The 18,787-nt window shown below is 39.3% G+C and overlaps 2 protein-coding genes across 2 annotated transcripts in view; both read right to left on the bottom strand.

The window, feature by feature from the left end:
- The window catches only part of LOC141914523 (kinesin-like protein unc-104), a 40,449-nt gene extending 28,963 nt beyond the window's left edge, over positions 1–11,486 (bottom strand). The window contains exons 1-4 of the mRNA XM_074805746.1: positions 11,418–11,486; positions 8,610–8,663; positions 7,709–7,819; positions 828–913 (exon numbers count right to left, since the gene is read on the bottom strand). Coding sequence (XP_074661847.1) covers positions 828–913; positions 7,709–7,811 — 189 coding nt within the window. The 5' untranslated portion in view covers positions 7,812–7,819; positions 8,610–8,663; positions 11,418–11,486. The remainder of the gene's footprint in view (positions 1–827; positions 914–7,708; positions 7,820–8,609; positions 8,664–11,417) is intronic.
- Positions 11,487–12,070: 584 nt separating this feature from the next.
- On the bottom strand, positions 12,071–17,874 carry LOC141914516 (7SK snRNA methylphosphate capping enzyme-like). Its single transcript, XM_074805739.1, has 4 exons — positions 15,970–17,874; positions 14,919–15,137; positions 14,701–14,827; positions 12,071–14,095 (listed from the first exon to the last, which is right to left on the bottom strand). Exons 1-4 carry the CDS (start codon positions 17,335–17,337, stop codon positions 13,710–13,712), a joined length of 2,100 nt encoding a protein of 699 aa, XP_074661840.1. The 5' UTR covers positions 17,338–17,874; the 3' UTR covers positions 12,071–13,709.
- Positions 17,875–18,787: the final 913 nt, after the last annotated feature.

Here is an 18,787-nt window from a genome sequence, read left to right on the forward strand (position 1 = left end):
CCTTCACTTATATATTTGATAGTTTACAGGCTCCCTATAGATCAGTTATTCATGGATATAGGCCTAATGAGTTTTAAAGGAGAACATTTTCAATCTTCGAGGAAGTTTCTGCATCACTTTCATATCCCAATTACTGTAGACTCCGAAATCAGTACTGTTTCAGTATCATCTCTGTAAACTATCGTAATTCAGTGGTTTTCTAAGGAGTTATTATCCTTTACACTTCTAAACGTGGTTTCTAATTTGGTTACTGCCTAATTGGGTAAAAGAAATCTAGATCCCAACTGTATCTGTTTATGCAGGTGTTGCATAAACAACTACGATGTACAACTACAGACATTGTCAAATACCGACCGGTATTTCTCAAAATTCAGGGCCCGGTTCCATAGTTGTGTGTTAGAGTTAACTCTGAGTAAAAGGTAGTTCATTTTCGATGTTTTAACTCCAGAGAAATCTAGATCCCAGCTGTATCTGTTTATGCAGGTGTAGTCTAATGTACAATTACAGACATTGTCAAATACCTATTTCCCAAAATTCAGGAGTTTAAAAGGTTGGTCATTTTGCTCAAATCAAAGGAGTTTCGAGCACCTTCAAAAGTATTTTCTATTTAGAAGGAGTTTTTTAGGAATCAAGGAGTCGTAGGGACCCCGTTTTAGTAAAATTGGTATCAATGCAAATGGTAGGTCGGGTCAAGCGGAATAATCAGAATATCTGACCAGCGATGAGTCAGAATTCCGGGTAGAATCTGTCGAATCTACGGATGACGACATCGCGGAATATCGAGCCAAGTGGGATCATTGAACGTGGTCTGAATAACTAATACTTACGTCAGTTTGAGACATGTACGAATGATCGAAATTGAAGCTGTGATTTCTTTGGGCGTCTTTAGGTCCGGCTTTCGGATTTGTGATCGCTGAAAAGAAACGAAGTAGATGTAATGATCAAAACTATACCGAAATTCATTGGCTTATTGACAGTTTTATAACCATAACATATATACCCGGGTGGTATATGTCCGGGTGGTATATGCCCGGGTGGTATATGCCCGGGTGTTATATGTCCGGGTGGTATATGCCCGGGTGTTATATGCCCGGGTGGTATATATGCCCGGGTGGTATATATGCCCGCATAGTATATGCCTGCGTGGTATATGCCCGCGTGGTACATGCCCGCGTGGTATATGCCTGGGTGGTATATGCCTGGGTGGTATGGAAGAGTCGTGGGTGAATGTGTAGACAAATGTTGTGAGTAATTCCGATTAAGTAAGATTAATGAGTGGAACGATCATTTCTGTGAATACTTCATCACGATGTCTGACAGTCACCGGGGTAACTCGCATCACTAACACCAGATCGTCTGACACGACACTCAGGCTTATTACAGATGGAAATACGAATATATACCCACCAAAGGGTTTTTGGATTGGAATAGGGTAATATTCTGGCCATCGAGGGCAGTTTCACAAAGCTGAAACCAGAATTGAGTCATATCGATGATAATGAGAGTTCGTCGTTAGAATTTCGTTTAGTAAAAGTGGAGGACCCAGTAGAGATGGGAATGAGTTTCACCCACGATTGCAACCAGTCCGAATGTTGCATTCTAATTAGTCATTAATAACTTATTGACTCAGACAGACTCGCCACCATCATTTCCGGGCAGGAAAATAGACATGATATCCATTATAATGGTTAGTTAGGCTGCATATTGCAATCAAGTCTTTGCGGGAACAAATTTGAACCGGGACAAAACAGGGTTCGATCTAAGCAATTGTCCGATTGCCCAGGACAAGTACGTTCTCATAAGGGCAAGTAGATCATCACGATGAACAAAAGCTTCTAACAGTTTTGATAACTTTTTGTAGAATGCTTTTACGGCATATCCTTCCAGACGGCGATACCCAGACGGGTTGCCCACTTTCAGTGAATTTACAAATTCCTGAATTTTCCAAGATTTTTCAGATTCCTTGAGTTTACCGGGTTTTTCAGGTCAGTGATAACCCTGCGTTCCCACAACATGTATCTCGAAGCTAGTTCTGATGTATTCGACATAGACACAGAGTTGACTGCACGTACACAGACCTTAGCATCCCAGTGTGAAATAGAATCGCGAATGGTTCCTCGACAGGACAACGAGATAACTAATGACAAATTATCAGATATTCTCAGTCTCTACGGAGACAATCTAATCAACAAATATCACGGGTAAGATTGATTTTATCTAATAACATCATCTGAAATTCCTCGTCCACAACCCTAGAAAATAACCGATAAATCTACGCAACCGAGTCGCAATTGCTTCATCGGATCTTTTGACAGAGTCAATATGTGAACTAAGGATTGGTTTTAATGAAGAGACTCGCATTCGAGGATTGCGACACATGCACCATGGATGCCAAGTGGGTCCGTGCCCGTTTGGTGCGGGCCAAGTTCAGCTTGACCAAAAACGTCGGACCAGGCCCGAGTCAAATTCAAGCACAGGTTAGATTATTACATGTGAATTGCAACCGGTTCCAGAAGTGACTCACTTCGCTTTGTTTAAGTATGTTTTAGTTTTGAGTAAGTGGTTTACTAGAGCATGGGCCAAATTTGACTCGGGTCTGATCCCGGTCAGCTTGCCTTGGGCCAAATTGGGCCAATTGATCGCAGCGCTTATGACAATCTCGACTGCTATAAACAAGTTCCTCGTCAATGAAGAAATGAATTCGAACCACTTTTTCTTCTTTCACAAACGCTGTAGGCTCAGTGTGAAATCAGGCTCGTACGAAGTCATCAATTTCACGCGCGCCGTCGCTCGAGTCTTGTCTGATAATTCCGACCCGGTGAGTTTTAGTTATAGAATCTCGTTCGGTTCACTAACGTACGAAACATCGACATTTTTCTGCCCGACGGAGTCGTTACCATAGAAACCAATAACACATCAAATGACACTGGAATGCGATGATTTCAAAAATACTTTCAGTTGAATTTCACACGCTTAATGCGACGAGTGAAGCAAATATGTACTTAGTACACGAGCACTTTTGATTATACTTGATCGTAATAGCTACGTGTTACCTGCTATTGTGTCATCTGCCTCCATAAAAAACCATGAATACAGCAAATTACTATCAGAACCGGTATCAATGCACAGATATCAGTTGACTGATTGATATCAGTTTTAGTAGAATCACCACACTCAAACATGGAGAATAGATGATGTGGTAAAAACCCTCATCGTATAAGTATCATCCTCCCTCGGCGGGATTCGAACCCGATGGCATCGCTTCACTCAGCCACGGCACAAAACCCTGCCACACTAGACCGCGTGCGCGGGTACATGCGCCTGAAAACTTGCGGCACCAATCAGATTACCCTTTCGTATAACCAAGGCAAATTCCACGGATAAACTATAAATGGAAAAACCAGGGCTAAAATAAAACAAGATTTCTGATTGGCTAATATAATGACATCATCTAAGCTGCGCACCCGGTCTCGATGCCATCAAGTTTGAATCCCTGCTGGAGAAAGATGATAACGCACAGATTTAAAAGTTTTTTAAAGCCAGTTCTAAATTCATTTATTAAAATATTCAAAATGACTTGACACCTAACGTCGATCTCTAGTCAGAGTTCAAACGTGACGCCATTTTACACTTTTGATTAAATAAATCAGCCTCATGTTTATGACTAGTTGCATTAAGGAACGCGATGAAACAAATTTCCACGACGAAAACGATGATAATTCATGCAAATGATATGAAAATTTCCATCCGAGATACGAAATGATTTTCCAGTAAAAAAACCGAATGTGACTTCAGAGGCCAAACATCATAGTTGAGAAGTTGTAGACTTGAATTTTTTGCGTTTATTTCAATATTCGAAAGAATTCTGGCATTTAATTTCTTGAACATGTCTAAAAGATCAGATGTCTGATGATATGAAGGTGTTTTGTTTTCGCATTCATGGAGGTGTCTTCGAATATGAAATGTTGTACTTTGTTGATTAAATACGTAGAAGAGGGTGTCAGACACGTGCGTGAGATAAAAAATGATCGAAGAGGAGACAAATTTGAAATCTAAAGGAAATAGAATCCGACAGCTTACAGATAACACATAGAGCGAGTTCACACTACGTTATTGGGCTTTAGTCACGACTTAAGCCCAAAAGTGGTCGTAGATATTAAGACTAATCTTATAGTTGTTTGATTGGTTATAGAACCAAAAAGAGCATTGAACAGTTGTTAGTTTTTACAATGGTTATAGAACCCAAATGAGTTAAGAACAGTATTAGGCCTAATTGATCGGTTATAGAACCAAAGTGAGGTTAGAACAGTCTTAAGTTGTGAGATAAGGTATAGAACCAAAATTAGAGTGGTCTTAAATCTAAACCATTACTGTGTCACTGGCCACTTTGATTAAATTATCTCAATTATCACCGGAGCTGTTTGACTTCGAGGACAAATATTTATCCATAATCATGGAACAAGGTCCCTCGACTGAAAAACAGTTTCCTCAGTCGATCAAATGAAAGGTATATCTGTGTCTAACTATGCACTTAGTGGCGCATCTAAAACATGAAACCTTAAAGGGATTACATTAACGTTAAATGGCTTCGCGTTTTAAGGCTAGAAAATGTGATTCCGCTGATTTAACCGGGTACATATACACATACAGACAATAGCTGATTGGTATTCTATCGGCGAACCACGTCGTCGACGCATACTACTCAAACGACGATGGTAAGATCGCTGCAACAGCCGCTGTTGCCATAGTTACAAGTCCATCTAGAGGTAGCCTAAAGTGATGCAAAAATATCCTCAAGCTCGCTCTTCAACAAGTCTAAACCTCTTTAAAGATATAAATGGATTATTCGTAATACGTAAAGACAATAAATGGATCACCGCGTGCAAATTTGACTCGGGCCTGACCCGTGCCCATTTGGCCCAGGCCAAATCTTCTCCGTGTGATTGAAGCAACGTGGGTGAACTTTGATCGTATTGGTTTCATGAAACTGAAACCGATTGACAGTTAGTCGGAACTATAGTCCTAAAATAGTGAACGACGCAACTGAGCATTGACAGAATCTGTTCAACATTTCTGAACACATTGAAAATGCATGTATCATTTTGAATATGATCTTGACCGACAGTTAGTTGATGCCTCCCTGGTTGACCAGAGAGACAGGATCGGGTTACGCTGAAATGAGCCGAGATTGAAGCATCGTTCACCGAGCACTGAAGCCGATCATCGTCGTCTTCATCATCATCCGATTGAAAATCATCGACGCAGGCAATCGCGGAAAATGATGCGGAGGTCATGTCACCATGGTAACCGAGCTGGAGACTGATCGCTATGAAAAGCATGAAACGGCGGCTAGTAGGAAAAACACATAGTTTGCCGAGACCAAACATGTAATCGTCATCAATCTACGCGAAATACTTTCACATCAAAATCGATACTCGCGAGATCTTAATTACGAGACTGACACTGAGCTCATTGAAACATACACTAAAAATCACTTTTAATCACATTTGAAGCGTCGAATCGGGAAACATTTTCTTCCTAAGCGAAATAAGATCGATTGTGAAGACTTGTAATACATGAAGTAGTCGCCCATACACCAAATAAACATTTTACTTTTCTTTAGTAATTAAGTTACTGTAAAAGACCTTTATAATGCCACTGTTGGGACCAATGAAAAGCATTGCCTTAAAACAAATTTGGTGATATGAAGTATATTTTCATTGAGTTTTAGTTGGATTGAGCAAATTTGTTCTATGAAAAAATTGGGCTAGTTCCAAAGTCAGCTTTAAGACTTAAGACAACCGAAAGGAGCAGTCATAATGTTTAAGACTAAAGACCAGGATCCAGTTCCACAGATGTGAGTTAGAGTTAACTCCGAGTTAAAATTAGTTCATTTTCAATGAGTTAACTCAGAGTCAAATTTTAACTCCAAACTGTGGAACTGGACCCTGACGTCATTGCTCTAGGCGTCTACAAGGCGTACGTAGTAGGTTCATTCATCATAACTTCAATGACAATTTCAATATTCCTAGAAAATCTACGCACAATACATCGATCATTTATTGGATGAAGCGAGGAGAGATTAGTCGATACAGATTGCGTGGTTCGGACATGTATTCGTCATTAACTACGAGTAGGTTCAGACGAGTTCACACATTAACGGATTAAAGTCTCCCCCGTCGTTGACCAAACCTAACGAACGATGGATAACACGACACAAATAGATCGCCCATCTGCTTCCACACACGATGAGAGACGAGGCCACGGTCTAAATATTCATGCTTTTCTGTCATTGGCTTAGTCAAAAACAAAACTTCCTCTGCAGGATTGTCACTACACATTAATTAGATAGCGTAGTACGTAGGTGTTTGTTTGCTGATCATTTACAGCATCCTGCAAGAGGTATCATAATACTGCTCATTCTCCAATGATATCTATTTATATGCCTACAAGTTCAGCTTTTCAAAGTGCCTCTGATACTGTTAAGTTTATGTCATAATGGTAATCATTTTCTATATTTTCCTGTCCGAAAAACAAGAGACCACGACGCATTAATCATTCATGACAATCTTAGTACGCGCATCATGATCGCAGTCGGTGTCTGTGATGCTGTTAATAGTTTCACGTTTAGCTCAGTCATTGGTTTAGTGTAAAAAAAGACTTCTCTTACAGAATAAAGGATTGTTGCTATTACGTATTAGAGACATAGCGTAGGTGGTTATTTGCCGATCATGTATGGTGACATGGTCAGCAATCATCCTACAAGATGTAACGTAATACTGTGCTCATAATTCAGTCTCCAATGGCATATCTATTTATATCCCTATTACGTTCAGCTTTTCAAAGCGCCATAACGGTAATTATTGTTTCATTGTGGCTGATTTGGGCCAAAAACGCGAAAACAAATTTGATGGCGAGAAAACGAAAATATAAACAACCGCCCACCAAAACCAATGTGAGAAAACAAATATTTTTGGCAAGAAAACAAAAATAAATTTCTTTCTCACCCGAAATATTTGTTTTCTCGACTATAATATTTGTTTTCAGATTTTTCTTCGTAAAAAAATATCGGTGCAGCCCGAATCAGCCACTATTATTTTGTATCCTTCCCCATACGAAAGAGACTAGAGACAGCACAACACATAAATCATTGATGACATTTCAGTATGCGCGTCACGATCCTATGAGGCATCTGTGATCCTGTTATTCAGCACAGTCAGCAGACTTCCTTATTTAGAGTATATAACCTTAGTAAAACTGTAGTTCTTAGTAATCTGTCATTTCTACGGTCTTATAAGAAATACAAATTACCTGACAGACGACTTGCATGAAGGCTTATCGGAGTAGGTGTTTTTCAATCTAGATCTGCCCCGATGGAAATCGCATACGACTTTCAAATCCCCCGAGTTTTCCATGTAATTACACAAAATTCCCCGAGTAAATCAGAGAAATTTCTAGGTTAAAAATGTTTCAATTCACTCATTTTTCATTGAATCACGTACTGATAATGAAACACGCGGTCGTCAACTGAGTTTTTCAGGTTATTGGTCTAATTTGTCACAATCCCCGAGATTTTTCTGATTCCCTAAGTTTCCCAGGTTTTCCAGGTCAGTAGCCACCCTGAGGGCAGTCACGAAACCTATGACACATTTTCAAATATCTTGAAATTATTTCGGATAACTACAAATATGACAAAATTGATTCTTACTTGTAGTTTTTCCTCCTGACATGCTGATTATTCCTTCGCATTCCCGAGCCATTTCACGATTGTTGAAGGGTCGAACCCTTACGGCAACCTTTACCGAAGACATGGTCGTAGCTGAAAAATCAAATTTCGATTGAAAAATAAACAGACAAGCCATAGGCAACAACGGTTCTCGGGCTCAGGATTGAACTCCGAAATTACCATACATTATTATCCATAGAATTTTGTATATGTTGTACCTAGGGCCAATAGTTAAATTTTGTCAAGAAAACTTTTCAAATTTCAACCCTGTTCATAGATTCTGGTTCTGCCACTAGGTGGCACGTTGGGTGCATTCTTAGCAATTCAGAACTAGACCCCTGATACTAATATTGTACCCAAGTTTCATCAAGATCAACCCAATATTAACACAGCTAAGTAGCTGAAAGACAGATAGACAGACACACATACAGACATATGCGGACAGACGTACGCGGTCAGTATGGAAGTACACGGTCAGTACGGAAATAAGGGTGTCACCGAAGCCAGAGAACTAAGAATTCAAACTTTATCATCGGAGGAAATCACAAATATCTCTATCACATTCTCCATTAGTTCATGAATATTTCATTGTGCAATTACTTTGATTCCCTGCGTTGCATTTATCAATGTAGCCTATACATATTTCATATATGATTACGCCTATATATATATACAATACAGATGTGCACTAGGTAATTTCGGTAAACACAATCTTTTATATTACATACATCCGTGCTACCAGTAACAGTTACACAACTGTTTCATAGACTAATAGATCGAATTCCGTGACAGTTCGAGAAAAAAGTACTCTACAACCTGCGCCAGGTGATAATCGAAGCCAAGTGACATATGTTATATTAACTGAATATAGTAGTATTCTTACCTTGATTGTCAGTATTTTTCAATAAACAAAGTTATCGTGTTGGTAGTCTATCACCTGAAATAAATAATGTGACGTATTGTTTAATTCGTTGAAGAAGAGAATACTGTCAGGGTCCCTACCAACCATTCCTGGATATAAGGAGCCTCTGCATCACTTTCATATCCCAATTACTGTAGAGTCCTCCTAAATCGGTACTGTTTATCTTGTTAAACCATTAAACCATTAAAATTTGGTGGTTGCAAATTTTCATCCTATACACTACCAAAACTCAGCTTCTAATTCGGTAACAAAAATCTTGGTCCCAACTGTATAGATTTAGGCATAGTCTACTATACAACTACAAAATAGACAAAGATTTCTAATTGCCTCCCTCAAAATTGAAGGAGTTTTAAAGGAGTTTTGGGCATTTTGCTCAAGTTAAAGGAGCAAGCAAGGTTCAAGCACCTTAAAAAGCATTTTTCATTTAGAAGGAAACAAGGAGTTGGCGGGACCCTGACTGTTTTCAGTATGATTACTATTTCTATCACCACTATGTCCACTGCAGTCAGACATCTTGAATAAGAATTTTCTTCCATCAACAAAGACAATAACAGGAGTCAACAATAAGGGGAGATAAAGTCCGTTAAATAAGGCTGCATGAACCTATCTAAACATTACATACTAAGCCTAAATTTCAAAACAAATTCTTGAAAATAAGATAAAACAACTCCTTTACCTCTCTCGAAGCAGATCGAATCGTAATCCACAATTATCCAAATACTTCATATTTAAAATTTGGAAAATAATACCCAAAATATCATATGATAATCCCGGTACTGTTAAATGCTGTATGCGTCTGTTTGTTTCAACTCAGCAGCACAAACCCGTCGACGCTGATGTACTTTCAAATATACGGAGAAGAAGAAAGATAGAAGAAAATTCCATAAATTAAAAAAGTCAGACCGAGGCGAAACAACTGTACGCGCGTACGCCGGATCAGCGAGAGATTAATTCCAGTTTGTATCACTCCGTAAAAAATAAATATATAATTCGATAAAGCTATCTATCGTAAAGTCTAGACCACTCGAGATTTTTTCAGCGTTCCGGCTTTGTTTTTTTTTTCTACTCGTGATCGACGATGACAACAGCGGCGGCGACGAGTCGAGCGCGATTCAGACGTGCTTCGTGTACTATCGGGAATAAATTATGCCGCGTTTCGTCGACTAACGACGTCACTGCCTTCCGTCGATATTGATCGTTTGTCGCGACTCGAGGGATGGTTATCGTAGTCGTTCGTATCGCGGTGGCTGCGGCGATCGCATCGAATCAAACGTTGAATGTTTGAACAATGGCTGATTTGACATCGGGGAAAATTTGATTTTCAGTTTATTCATGTTTAACTCCCACTCGAATGATAATAATTGTTTTTTGTGTGAATTCAAACACCACCTTTTTTCATTAAAATAAAAAACTTGATAGCCCTACGTTCAAACGGTGTGCATAAAAACTGAATGAATATTACAGCTAATGGAAAAGCATCTTTTCCAATTTTCGAATAACAGTTTTTTGTATGAGTTCAAACTATTTTTTCCATAAAACTTGATACGTTCAAACCGTGTGCATAAAAACTGAATGAATATTTCAGCTAAAGAAAAAACCTCTTTTTCCAATTTCCAAACAACCTAGGTGTATCTACAAGATTGAAAATCGTCGCCAGGATTCACTATTCATTCATTCAACTAACAAAAAGAACATATTCAGCATTTCACAAAACTGAATGAGCATGCTTCAGATCTGCGATTCACATACTACTATAAATCTAACGTATTTTTACTAGCAAAAAATCTTTAGGAGAAAATCTTTGTTTATTAGTTTTTGTTCTCACTCTAAAATTTCTAATTTCACTCTTATAGTCAAATTTAGTGGTAAATTAATGTAAGTGGACACGATGCCGACGCTGCAAAACAACGTTATTAAAAACGCATCGAGTTCTATGATAAACGTAAAACAACAAGGTTCCGTGGTCTAATGAGAAGATGCTGCACTAGCAATACGCCAGCCTGGGTTCAAATACTGAATTTTGTTCGCTTTCCTCGAATCATCAATCGAGTCTGCATGTGTGGAATTAGCCAACTGAAGTAGCCAATCGCAATGAATTATCCGCATGAAAACATTAATAGGATAGGCCTTAAGCTGAGTCGGCAAAATATCCTTCGATTAAACTTATACCTTGACATGTCTGATGTCACCACAACAACCACCGCTCACAAATCACTAAACCTACTGCGGGGTAGGCCTAAGTTGAGGTTTGAAACTAGACTGTGTATGTGACTGTGTCGGGATGAATATTTGGGGTTTGGAATGGAACCACACATTTGCACGCCCTATTTTGCCTTGGGGAATTATAGGGCTGAAAATGGATGGGACCTGGCTCTGGCTGGGTACATCTACAAATTACAGTCTAAGCCAGGCTCACCCCCTGGCCCTTTTTGGCCTTCTTGGCTCCAGACTGTTTCTTTCTGCTTGAGTCTTGTCTCAAATGTTTTATGTTTTTCAGTAATGATGTAAAAATCCTAGCCTCTAGCATTTCAAAATCACGAGGATATTACACCACTATCACATACGATAACGATATGAATGAGTGAGTGACGTAGGCCTATATAAGACAGAAAGAGGAAAATGAACAGACTACTTTTCACCAAAAAGACATTTACTTCTTGTGTTTCTAGTTTTACCGAGTCTCGAAAACATATATAAGGATGAACTACATTCTAACAAGTGAAATACGTGCATAGAGCTATGAATGAACTGAATTACTGTACGATATACCTTGTTTTTGATGCATAAATCCACATTTTAGCAGCTGTGTTTTCAGGAAATGTCAAACTAGCACAGCGCTTCCATGTTTATTATCATCCCCGACTACGTCATCAATGTCACCGCTGATTGGTCAAACTCAATTCATTTATCGTCACGTTAACTCATTAGCATAATATTTCCAGGAAGTTTGCCGGCGCGGGCATGGGATGGCTCCGAGAATTGTCAATCCACGTGTTTCGCCGTCATTCATGATCAGGGAGAGGTTTGGTCCTACTTTTCCCATTTCTACTGGGCTTAAAAGTTGACCCGCCCACCCGCCTATCTACCCTTTTTTAAATCATGATCAAGCTAACCATAACAGACCCGGCAGCTACAGAAATGATCTGATCACAAATTTTATTGCCGTTTACACAGGTGACCCACGAAATGAGAAACTAGGTATCACTTTATTTTGGTCTTAATTTAATCAATAAGACCATGCCTCTTTGTTCATGGATCAGGTGGGGCCTTGATAACTTGTTAAAAGTTTCGACATATCACGCGAATACCAGACGATCTCATTATACCATTCTACTAGGCTGAACTCATTTTTTTGTAGTCCGACAAAAATTTCATAACAGGAAGAAATGTCAATTAGTTGAAACTATATAATTGTTTCTTTATTCTATTCCACTGCCAATGATGGTTTTTCATAAGAAAATAATCTGCAACCCAGAAAACAGAAAATGCTCCATAATAACAAAGCGATAATACTTGCAACAAATTACATATACATCTTCAATATAGATAATTTCATAAATGCGCATTTTAAAATGCATTACACTTAAATACTTATCAACATATATACATGAGCCGCATATAACAAATACTTTTAGGAATCAATCTAATCTAATTACCATTTTTCAAAAATGGGATTTCTGAATGTTTTGAGGTAATCGGGCAGTAACACTTTTTATGTCCAGTGTTAAGTCAAAAAAATTGATAGTTTTGATTGATTACGCTTAATTCAACCTGAAAGACTATGAAATAGACTGAATTCAAACTACTGGATAGTTTTCTGGTTAACTTAACAGGGGGAACCTCGTTTTAACGCCCTTGTATTCATTGATTTATCAGTTATTGCAAACCTAGAATTTTGTTCCCAATAGCAAAATTTCAATCACTTTCAAACTGGATATAACGAACATATTTTCAGGCCTCAAGAAGTTCGTTGTAACGAGGTTCCACTGTAGTTATAAACAAACGCACTGACCTATTCATCAACAATGCCAGGAAAATTACGGAACAAGTGAATAGAAAATGTACCTGTTTTGAAAGTAGGGACTCATAAAGCATTCTAATCTGGGTTGCACAATTTAACATACATATCTAAGAGGAAGGCTCATTTCAACCATCAATTAGTATATAACAATCTCATGCCTTTTTAAATTACAGTCAACTCGATGAAGTCATCACAATTCTTAGTTCCAATTTGACTCAAGTTCCAATATTCCATTTCAATTTAACTAAATGGTAAGTAATCATTTGGTAGTCAACAAATCGAAAGGCACCGATAATGATACCAAGAATTTGACTGCACTTAATAATGACTTGCAGATATGAGACAAGCCATAGATTCCTTAAAAAGCACATATAGGTACGAGTTCTGATCTGACATGAGGATAAAAATCAATATTTAACTTCCAGGAACGAGTTAAGACTGTACTTGATAATGACTTGCAGATGGGATTACTTAAGCTGCAGATGTGATGAGCATTCCTTAAAAAGCACATGCATTCTGAACTGACACAGGATAAGTTATTATTCAACTCTGGAGTCATCCATTTATTACATACATGACGCAACATTTCCAAGAATTTTTCCTTCTCTTGTGCATATTTCCAAAAATACGTGAACAGATTTTTTATATTACTATTGTACAATAAATGGATGATCCCTACGCGTTAGAGATATAACCGAATGGAATGCCAACTGTTTTTAAAAGCTAACTACCTTCATTTGCAAGAATTGGGACATCTCGACTTTCTAAGCCAATTGCCGCTACATACATGGGTCAAACCTGAAGACAATAAAAGTGAGGAATCCGCAAAAAAGCACACACAAGTAGCTGCCATTATATCATTATTGTATTACAAGAATAAGTGATGGTGTAACGTATGAGCGCGGTATGATTGAATGTAATTAATAAGATGTATGGTCATCTGAATACAACAATAGTCGATGTGTCTATGGACACAGTCCGATGATTAGCACCACGGAGATGATGGTAATTTCATTTTTAAACGCCACGATTGTGAATTTTTACACCGATTTCGTCGTATCTGTCACTAATGCTTTTGCGTCGTTATCAGCGTCTTCGATATCGACATTCATGTCAGTCGATGTTTCGCGCAAAACGTCCGAATCACCGCAATGCGTATTATCAGTTAACGGTTCACTGACGACCGGTGTTCCATTTCCTGAACATTTCGAAACGCTCACTTCACTTGTCTCGACATTCATATTATCTACAGTACTTTCATTACTTGTACTACACCCTCTTCTATTGTCGCAGTTGGCACTTAATTCTGTGGTTGTCGGATTTTCTTGCATGGGTTCAGGAACTGACACCGGTTCGTGTTCGACATCGGATGCGGCACTCGGTTCTTTAGCAAGCTTCCTGTACATCTGCAACGGTCTTCGGAATCCTGTAACACGATACAAATATATTTTACTAGCTTTTAACAGAATGCGCACAAAAATACCAGCATACGAACGGGTTTGTGTTTTATCGCGGAGCCAAGCAGAAGAAAACATCAATAATGCAAAGGCAGACTTCGAGGGATTATTCGGGAGTACTCGCTAAAATCTGAATCAAACTTGTCTCAAGTTCCAAGGGAATAGAATAGATGATCGCTTTGTCTTACATTCTAAATGCACACGAAATTGGCAAAATTTTAATGAATCCTCCTGCGCCTATAAGACACTTTCCTGTAATTCAATAGGCCAATTACCAATACCAATATATATTTCGGCCATTCAATCCAAAATTACTGCTTGAAAACTTAAATCAACAAAGAAAACCAAGGACAAAAAAATCGCCCTGTTCCTATAATAATATATGTATAAATAGAGATATGAATTGGGATTGCGAGAACTATGAATCACTCACTCAAAGAAAAAAATAACTTATCTTAACCTGCATGAACACATGAACATTATTAAATGCACTATTTTCGACTTATATAAATGATATAGTCGATTCAAAGCTCAATAAACGTTTGGGACTATTTCACAATCACAATATACGTACCTTTTGATTTATTGAATGGCACATCGAGCACCTGACAGGTTGAGAACCCAACCTCGGTAGACAGCAAATACTTTGAAAACTGATCCGGATAAAAGCTTATACTCTTGAAAACTTTCGATATACTCTCCTAAAAAAAAAGAAAGAAGATTCATCAGTCCGACTTCATTTCTTCTAAAAAATCTCTCGACGATTCGAAAATAATTATATTAATTACTTACAGTTAAATTCTTCTTCTTTTTGTATGAAGACCACGATTGAGGCTCCAATAAGAGAATACCGCCGGGCCGAAGTTGTTTGAACATTCGTTTGAAGGCACGTTTTAAACCGGCGTCGCCGTTATGTAGGTGCATCCACTTGGTCAAACTGAACGCAAGTATCACATCGTATTCTTCTTTTACCAATTCTAAGAGCTCATCCGATTCCGGCACATAGTTTGCCTAGAAATGATAGCCGATGAACGGTTTGATTAATCGTTGGTAATTTTCAATAGTTTATCGCCGAAGAAACAACATTTTAACCCGCATACGTAGCGCAACAGTACATACATATAACAACACGTCGGACAACAGAAGGATGTGGCCTGCATTTCAAACATTATGTAGGCCTACCTTATCAGGAAAAAGAAGAATCGCTACGAAAATGAGATGCAGACTTGGAAATGATACAGATCGTCCCCCACTGGTTTCAGAGATAAGACGATAACTCCACGGGCAAGTCATTTAAAGCATCCTCATTTCCATAACTAAGATGTTCCGATACAACTTCTGAAACAAGTTCAATGTCGATTATAAGGGTGAAAAATACAGTTGAACTGTTCTTTTTTAGAATCAACTTTTCAAAGTCCTACCCTTATTCGTTCGATTTCTTCAAGGTTCTTGTTTTCACAGGGTGGCCACTTTACGCCCAATAAAAAATCCCCAGTTTTCCCTGATTTTTTCCATGTGATCTCATAGAATTCCAAGCATGAATATATGAGAAATTTCTAGACTTAAAATGTGAGAAATATCTAGGCTTAAAATGTTACATTTCATTCACTGAATCACGTATTGATAAAGAAATGTGTGGTCAATAGCATATACAAATTACTTGAGTTTCCTATTTTTGCAAAATTTGTGAAATGCCTGATCATTTTCTAGATTCTTCTGAATCTTTTCTTTCTTTTTTTCTGAGTTTTTCAATCCAGGTCTGACAGCGGCCACCCTGTTTCCGGGGCCCACATTTATTTTTTTCCAATGAATACAGATACATTTTGTTCAGTTTATTTCTTACCTGCGCAAATCGAATGTTATTCAACAGCTTTTTATCTACATCGCTTTCCGGCAACTTCTTCGAAACGATCGGCCCGTACGTCGACGACATCGCGTCTGGGAATTTACCTTTACCAGCCAATTCCGACGACAGATAATGGCGGATATTTTTCCGCGCCGCCGCGATCAGATTCGGATCGATGTCTAAACCGACGATTTTACGCGGCGTGAACTGACGCGCGATCGCCAACGTAACGTGTCCGACATTGCACCCGATATCGAGAACGTCTTTACCGGTAATCCATTCCTTCTTCAAACACTTCAACCGGTAATCTTCGTCCATGTTCGGATTACGATAGCCGTAATATCGATTGTAATTGCCGTAGATGAATTTCTTTTTCGGCGCGTTCGCGCGTTGTTTCTGCGACGGTTTTCCCCCGGCGGCCGTATTAATGACGCTCTGCTGCCGTTTGAATTTACTCGTACATTCGACCGGTGAAACGATTTCGTCCGCGACGACCGCGTTCTTCGTCGCCGATGACGCGTCGTTACCGTCTTTCAACAGACTGATCGATAAATTCGCGCTCGGTTCCGGGCGGCTGTCGCTAGTTTGACGTTTTCGTTTACGACTTTTCGGAGATATTTGCGGTATGACCGGAGAGACGATTTTATCGTCGACTTTCGATTTGTGCGCCGCGGCCGGTTTCGTAATCTTTTCAGACGCTTTTTCCGAATTGATGTCTATCGAAATCGGGCGCGTAACGTCCGACGATTCCGTATCGATCTTCAACGCCGGATTCTCCGTCGGTAAACTCGCGACGGTCGCAATGCAACCGTCAGCGCTACGGCGTTTATGTTTATTGCGTTTTCGCTTGTGAGTCTTTGGCGACGCGAAGTCGAGATCTTCGCCCGAATTCAAATTCAACGGATCGGTGATATTCGGCGGAATAATGACGTCGATTTCCTGTTCGCGCCGATGCATCGGCGTCGGCAGCGGAGACGACACCGGAGTTTTTTCATTCGGATCTTCGCTCGTTAAACTATTCAGATTCAACGGATCGCTGATGTTGCCGCCGAGCAAAAACTTCGTCGGAAGAACGATTTTCTCGCTGTTGTGTCGACTGCGCCGTCGCCCGAAGCCTCCTCTCTGCGCGCCGCCGAACACCGAATTAAACCTTTTTCGTCCGCGCGGGTTTCCGCCTCCCTTTTCGAATCTATCTCGATTGTTGTCGAACCGTTGTTTAAATTCGGCGTGCTTTCCATCTTTGGACGACGCCGACGTCGATACGGCCATCAGATTCTCAGCCGGGGTCGCGGCGGCTCCGACGTAGTGTGGAAATTCACCGGCATGAGAAAACTGTGGCGGCGTCTTCACATCCACAACGCTCATACTTCAAACTATTCGTTATTTTCAAAATTTGAATGATCACAAAAAAGTCACACAATAAATTTACAACAAAAAATTTTGTTAAGTTAATTGACCACTAACTAGTTTTTCGGATTCAATATCTCACAGATAAAACAACAACAAACCCAACTGAAATGGGTCCAAGATTAGGTAGGGCTAATTCATGCCGCTTCTACTAACCATCCAACGTCGAATGAACGTCAATCATGCATCAACAACGTTTCAATGTTTTGATTCTGCAGACTCACACGTGGTTCCGGTCAGTTCAGCGCCACCTGGACAGCGCTTCCGCTTCATTTGCATAATTTATTCGCTCGCTCCAAAACAGCCCTACACAGTCGCTGTTCGGGCCAGATTTCTCCTTAAATCAGACGCGTCGTTCGGTATTCGTCCCGTGGATGAATATATGTGAAGATATTCTAGTCCTAGGTCGATGAAATGTCGAATGAACCTCTCTGGATGTCAGTCGAGGGGCGAGTTTTCTTCCCGTTCTTTCTCCAGATTTCACAATTCAGAGCACTGGGCGCTGGATGTGCGCAAGCGCGGCGCGTTGCATTATGGGCAATGATGGTGGTTTGCGCTAGAACCTTTCATTCTGAGGGATCGTCTCAAAAACTAATATCGAAGAAATAGAGAAACTTTCAATAGTGAGGCTTTTTATTAAAATCTTGAAACATTGTATTTCAAATGAATAAGTTCTCCTATCATCGCTGTGTGTTTTGATTATCATCGGGTGTTGTCAAACAGTTATCAGCAAACAAGAACTTATATTTTCCACATGCCCCCAATACAAACAAATCCGATGTCTCACTTTTTTGGTTGAACTGAATTAATTAGTCCACATTTATCTTCGTTTAGGTAGCATTACAATTTCTACAACAACAACCAAAAAAACAAAACTTAAAATGAAGATCTAAATGATCTGATTTGCCTATGAAACGAAATAGGTCTAAAGAGAAGAATCAGTGGAAGACATATTCACAAGGCGCGAAATTTAAAAATTGTCACACCATCACACTCTGTTCCACCGTGCGGCGCGTCGGTTGAGTGAAGCGCGCGCGCGCGTCGATCGCGTGTCAGTTTGGCCTAGTGTTTGCCGCCGTTTGATGCGACTGCAACAGGGAACAGAATCCGCGTTCATCTCGATTAGACTTTATTATCTCACCTTTAATTTGTCTCCAAAATGTAAGAGAATATAACCAACATTATTCAGGCTTAAATAAATTAAAGTTTTTTCTCGGCCTTATTAAACATTTTACGCCTGTTATTTTTTAGACTTGTGCAGTCATCGATTGTTGACGTTTTTGGCTCTTATAAAAAATCTGATGATAACCACATTTTGAAAAAATGTCGAAGAAATTCAAAGCACCATCTTTCAGTAAGTTTTTGGTTCATTTTTGTGAACTTGAAAATAGTCATTTAGTTCTGGCAT

Source organism: Tubulanus polymorphus, unplaced genomic scaffold, assembly GCF_964204645.1.
Source record: "Tubulanus polymorphus unplaced genomic scaffold, tnTubPoly1.2 scaffold_37, whole genome shotgun sequence".
In the NCBI taxonomy this organism is placed as follows: Eukaryota; Metazoa; Nemertea; class Palaeonemertea; order Tubulaniformes; family Tubulanidae; genus Tubulanus; species Tubulanus polymorphus.

What these genes read in the sequence shown, in the direction of transcription:
- LOC141914516 (XM_074805739.1), bottom strand. Translation starts at nt 17,337, where the DNA reads ATGAGCGTTGTGGATGTGAAGACGCCGCCACAGTTTTCTCATGCCGGT. An exon ending in ATAACATTCGATTTGCGCAG is followed by an intron (nt 15,138 to 15,969) that starts GTAAGAAATAAA and finishes TATCATTTCTAG; the next exon opens with GCAAACTATGTGCCGGAATC. An exon ending in AAAAGAAGAAGAATTTAACT is followed by an intron (nt 14,828 to 14,918) that starts GTAAGTAATTAA and finishes CTTTTTTTTTAG; the next exon opens with GAGAGTATATCGAAAGTTTT.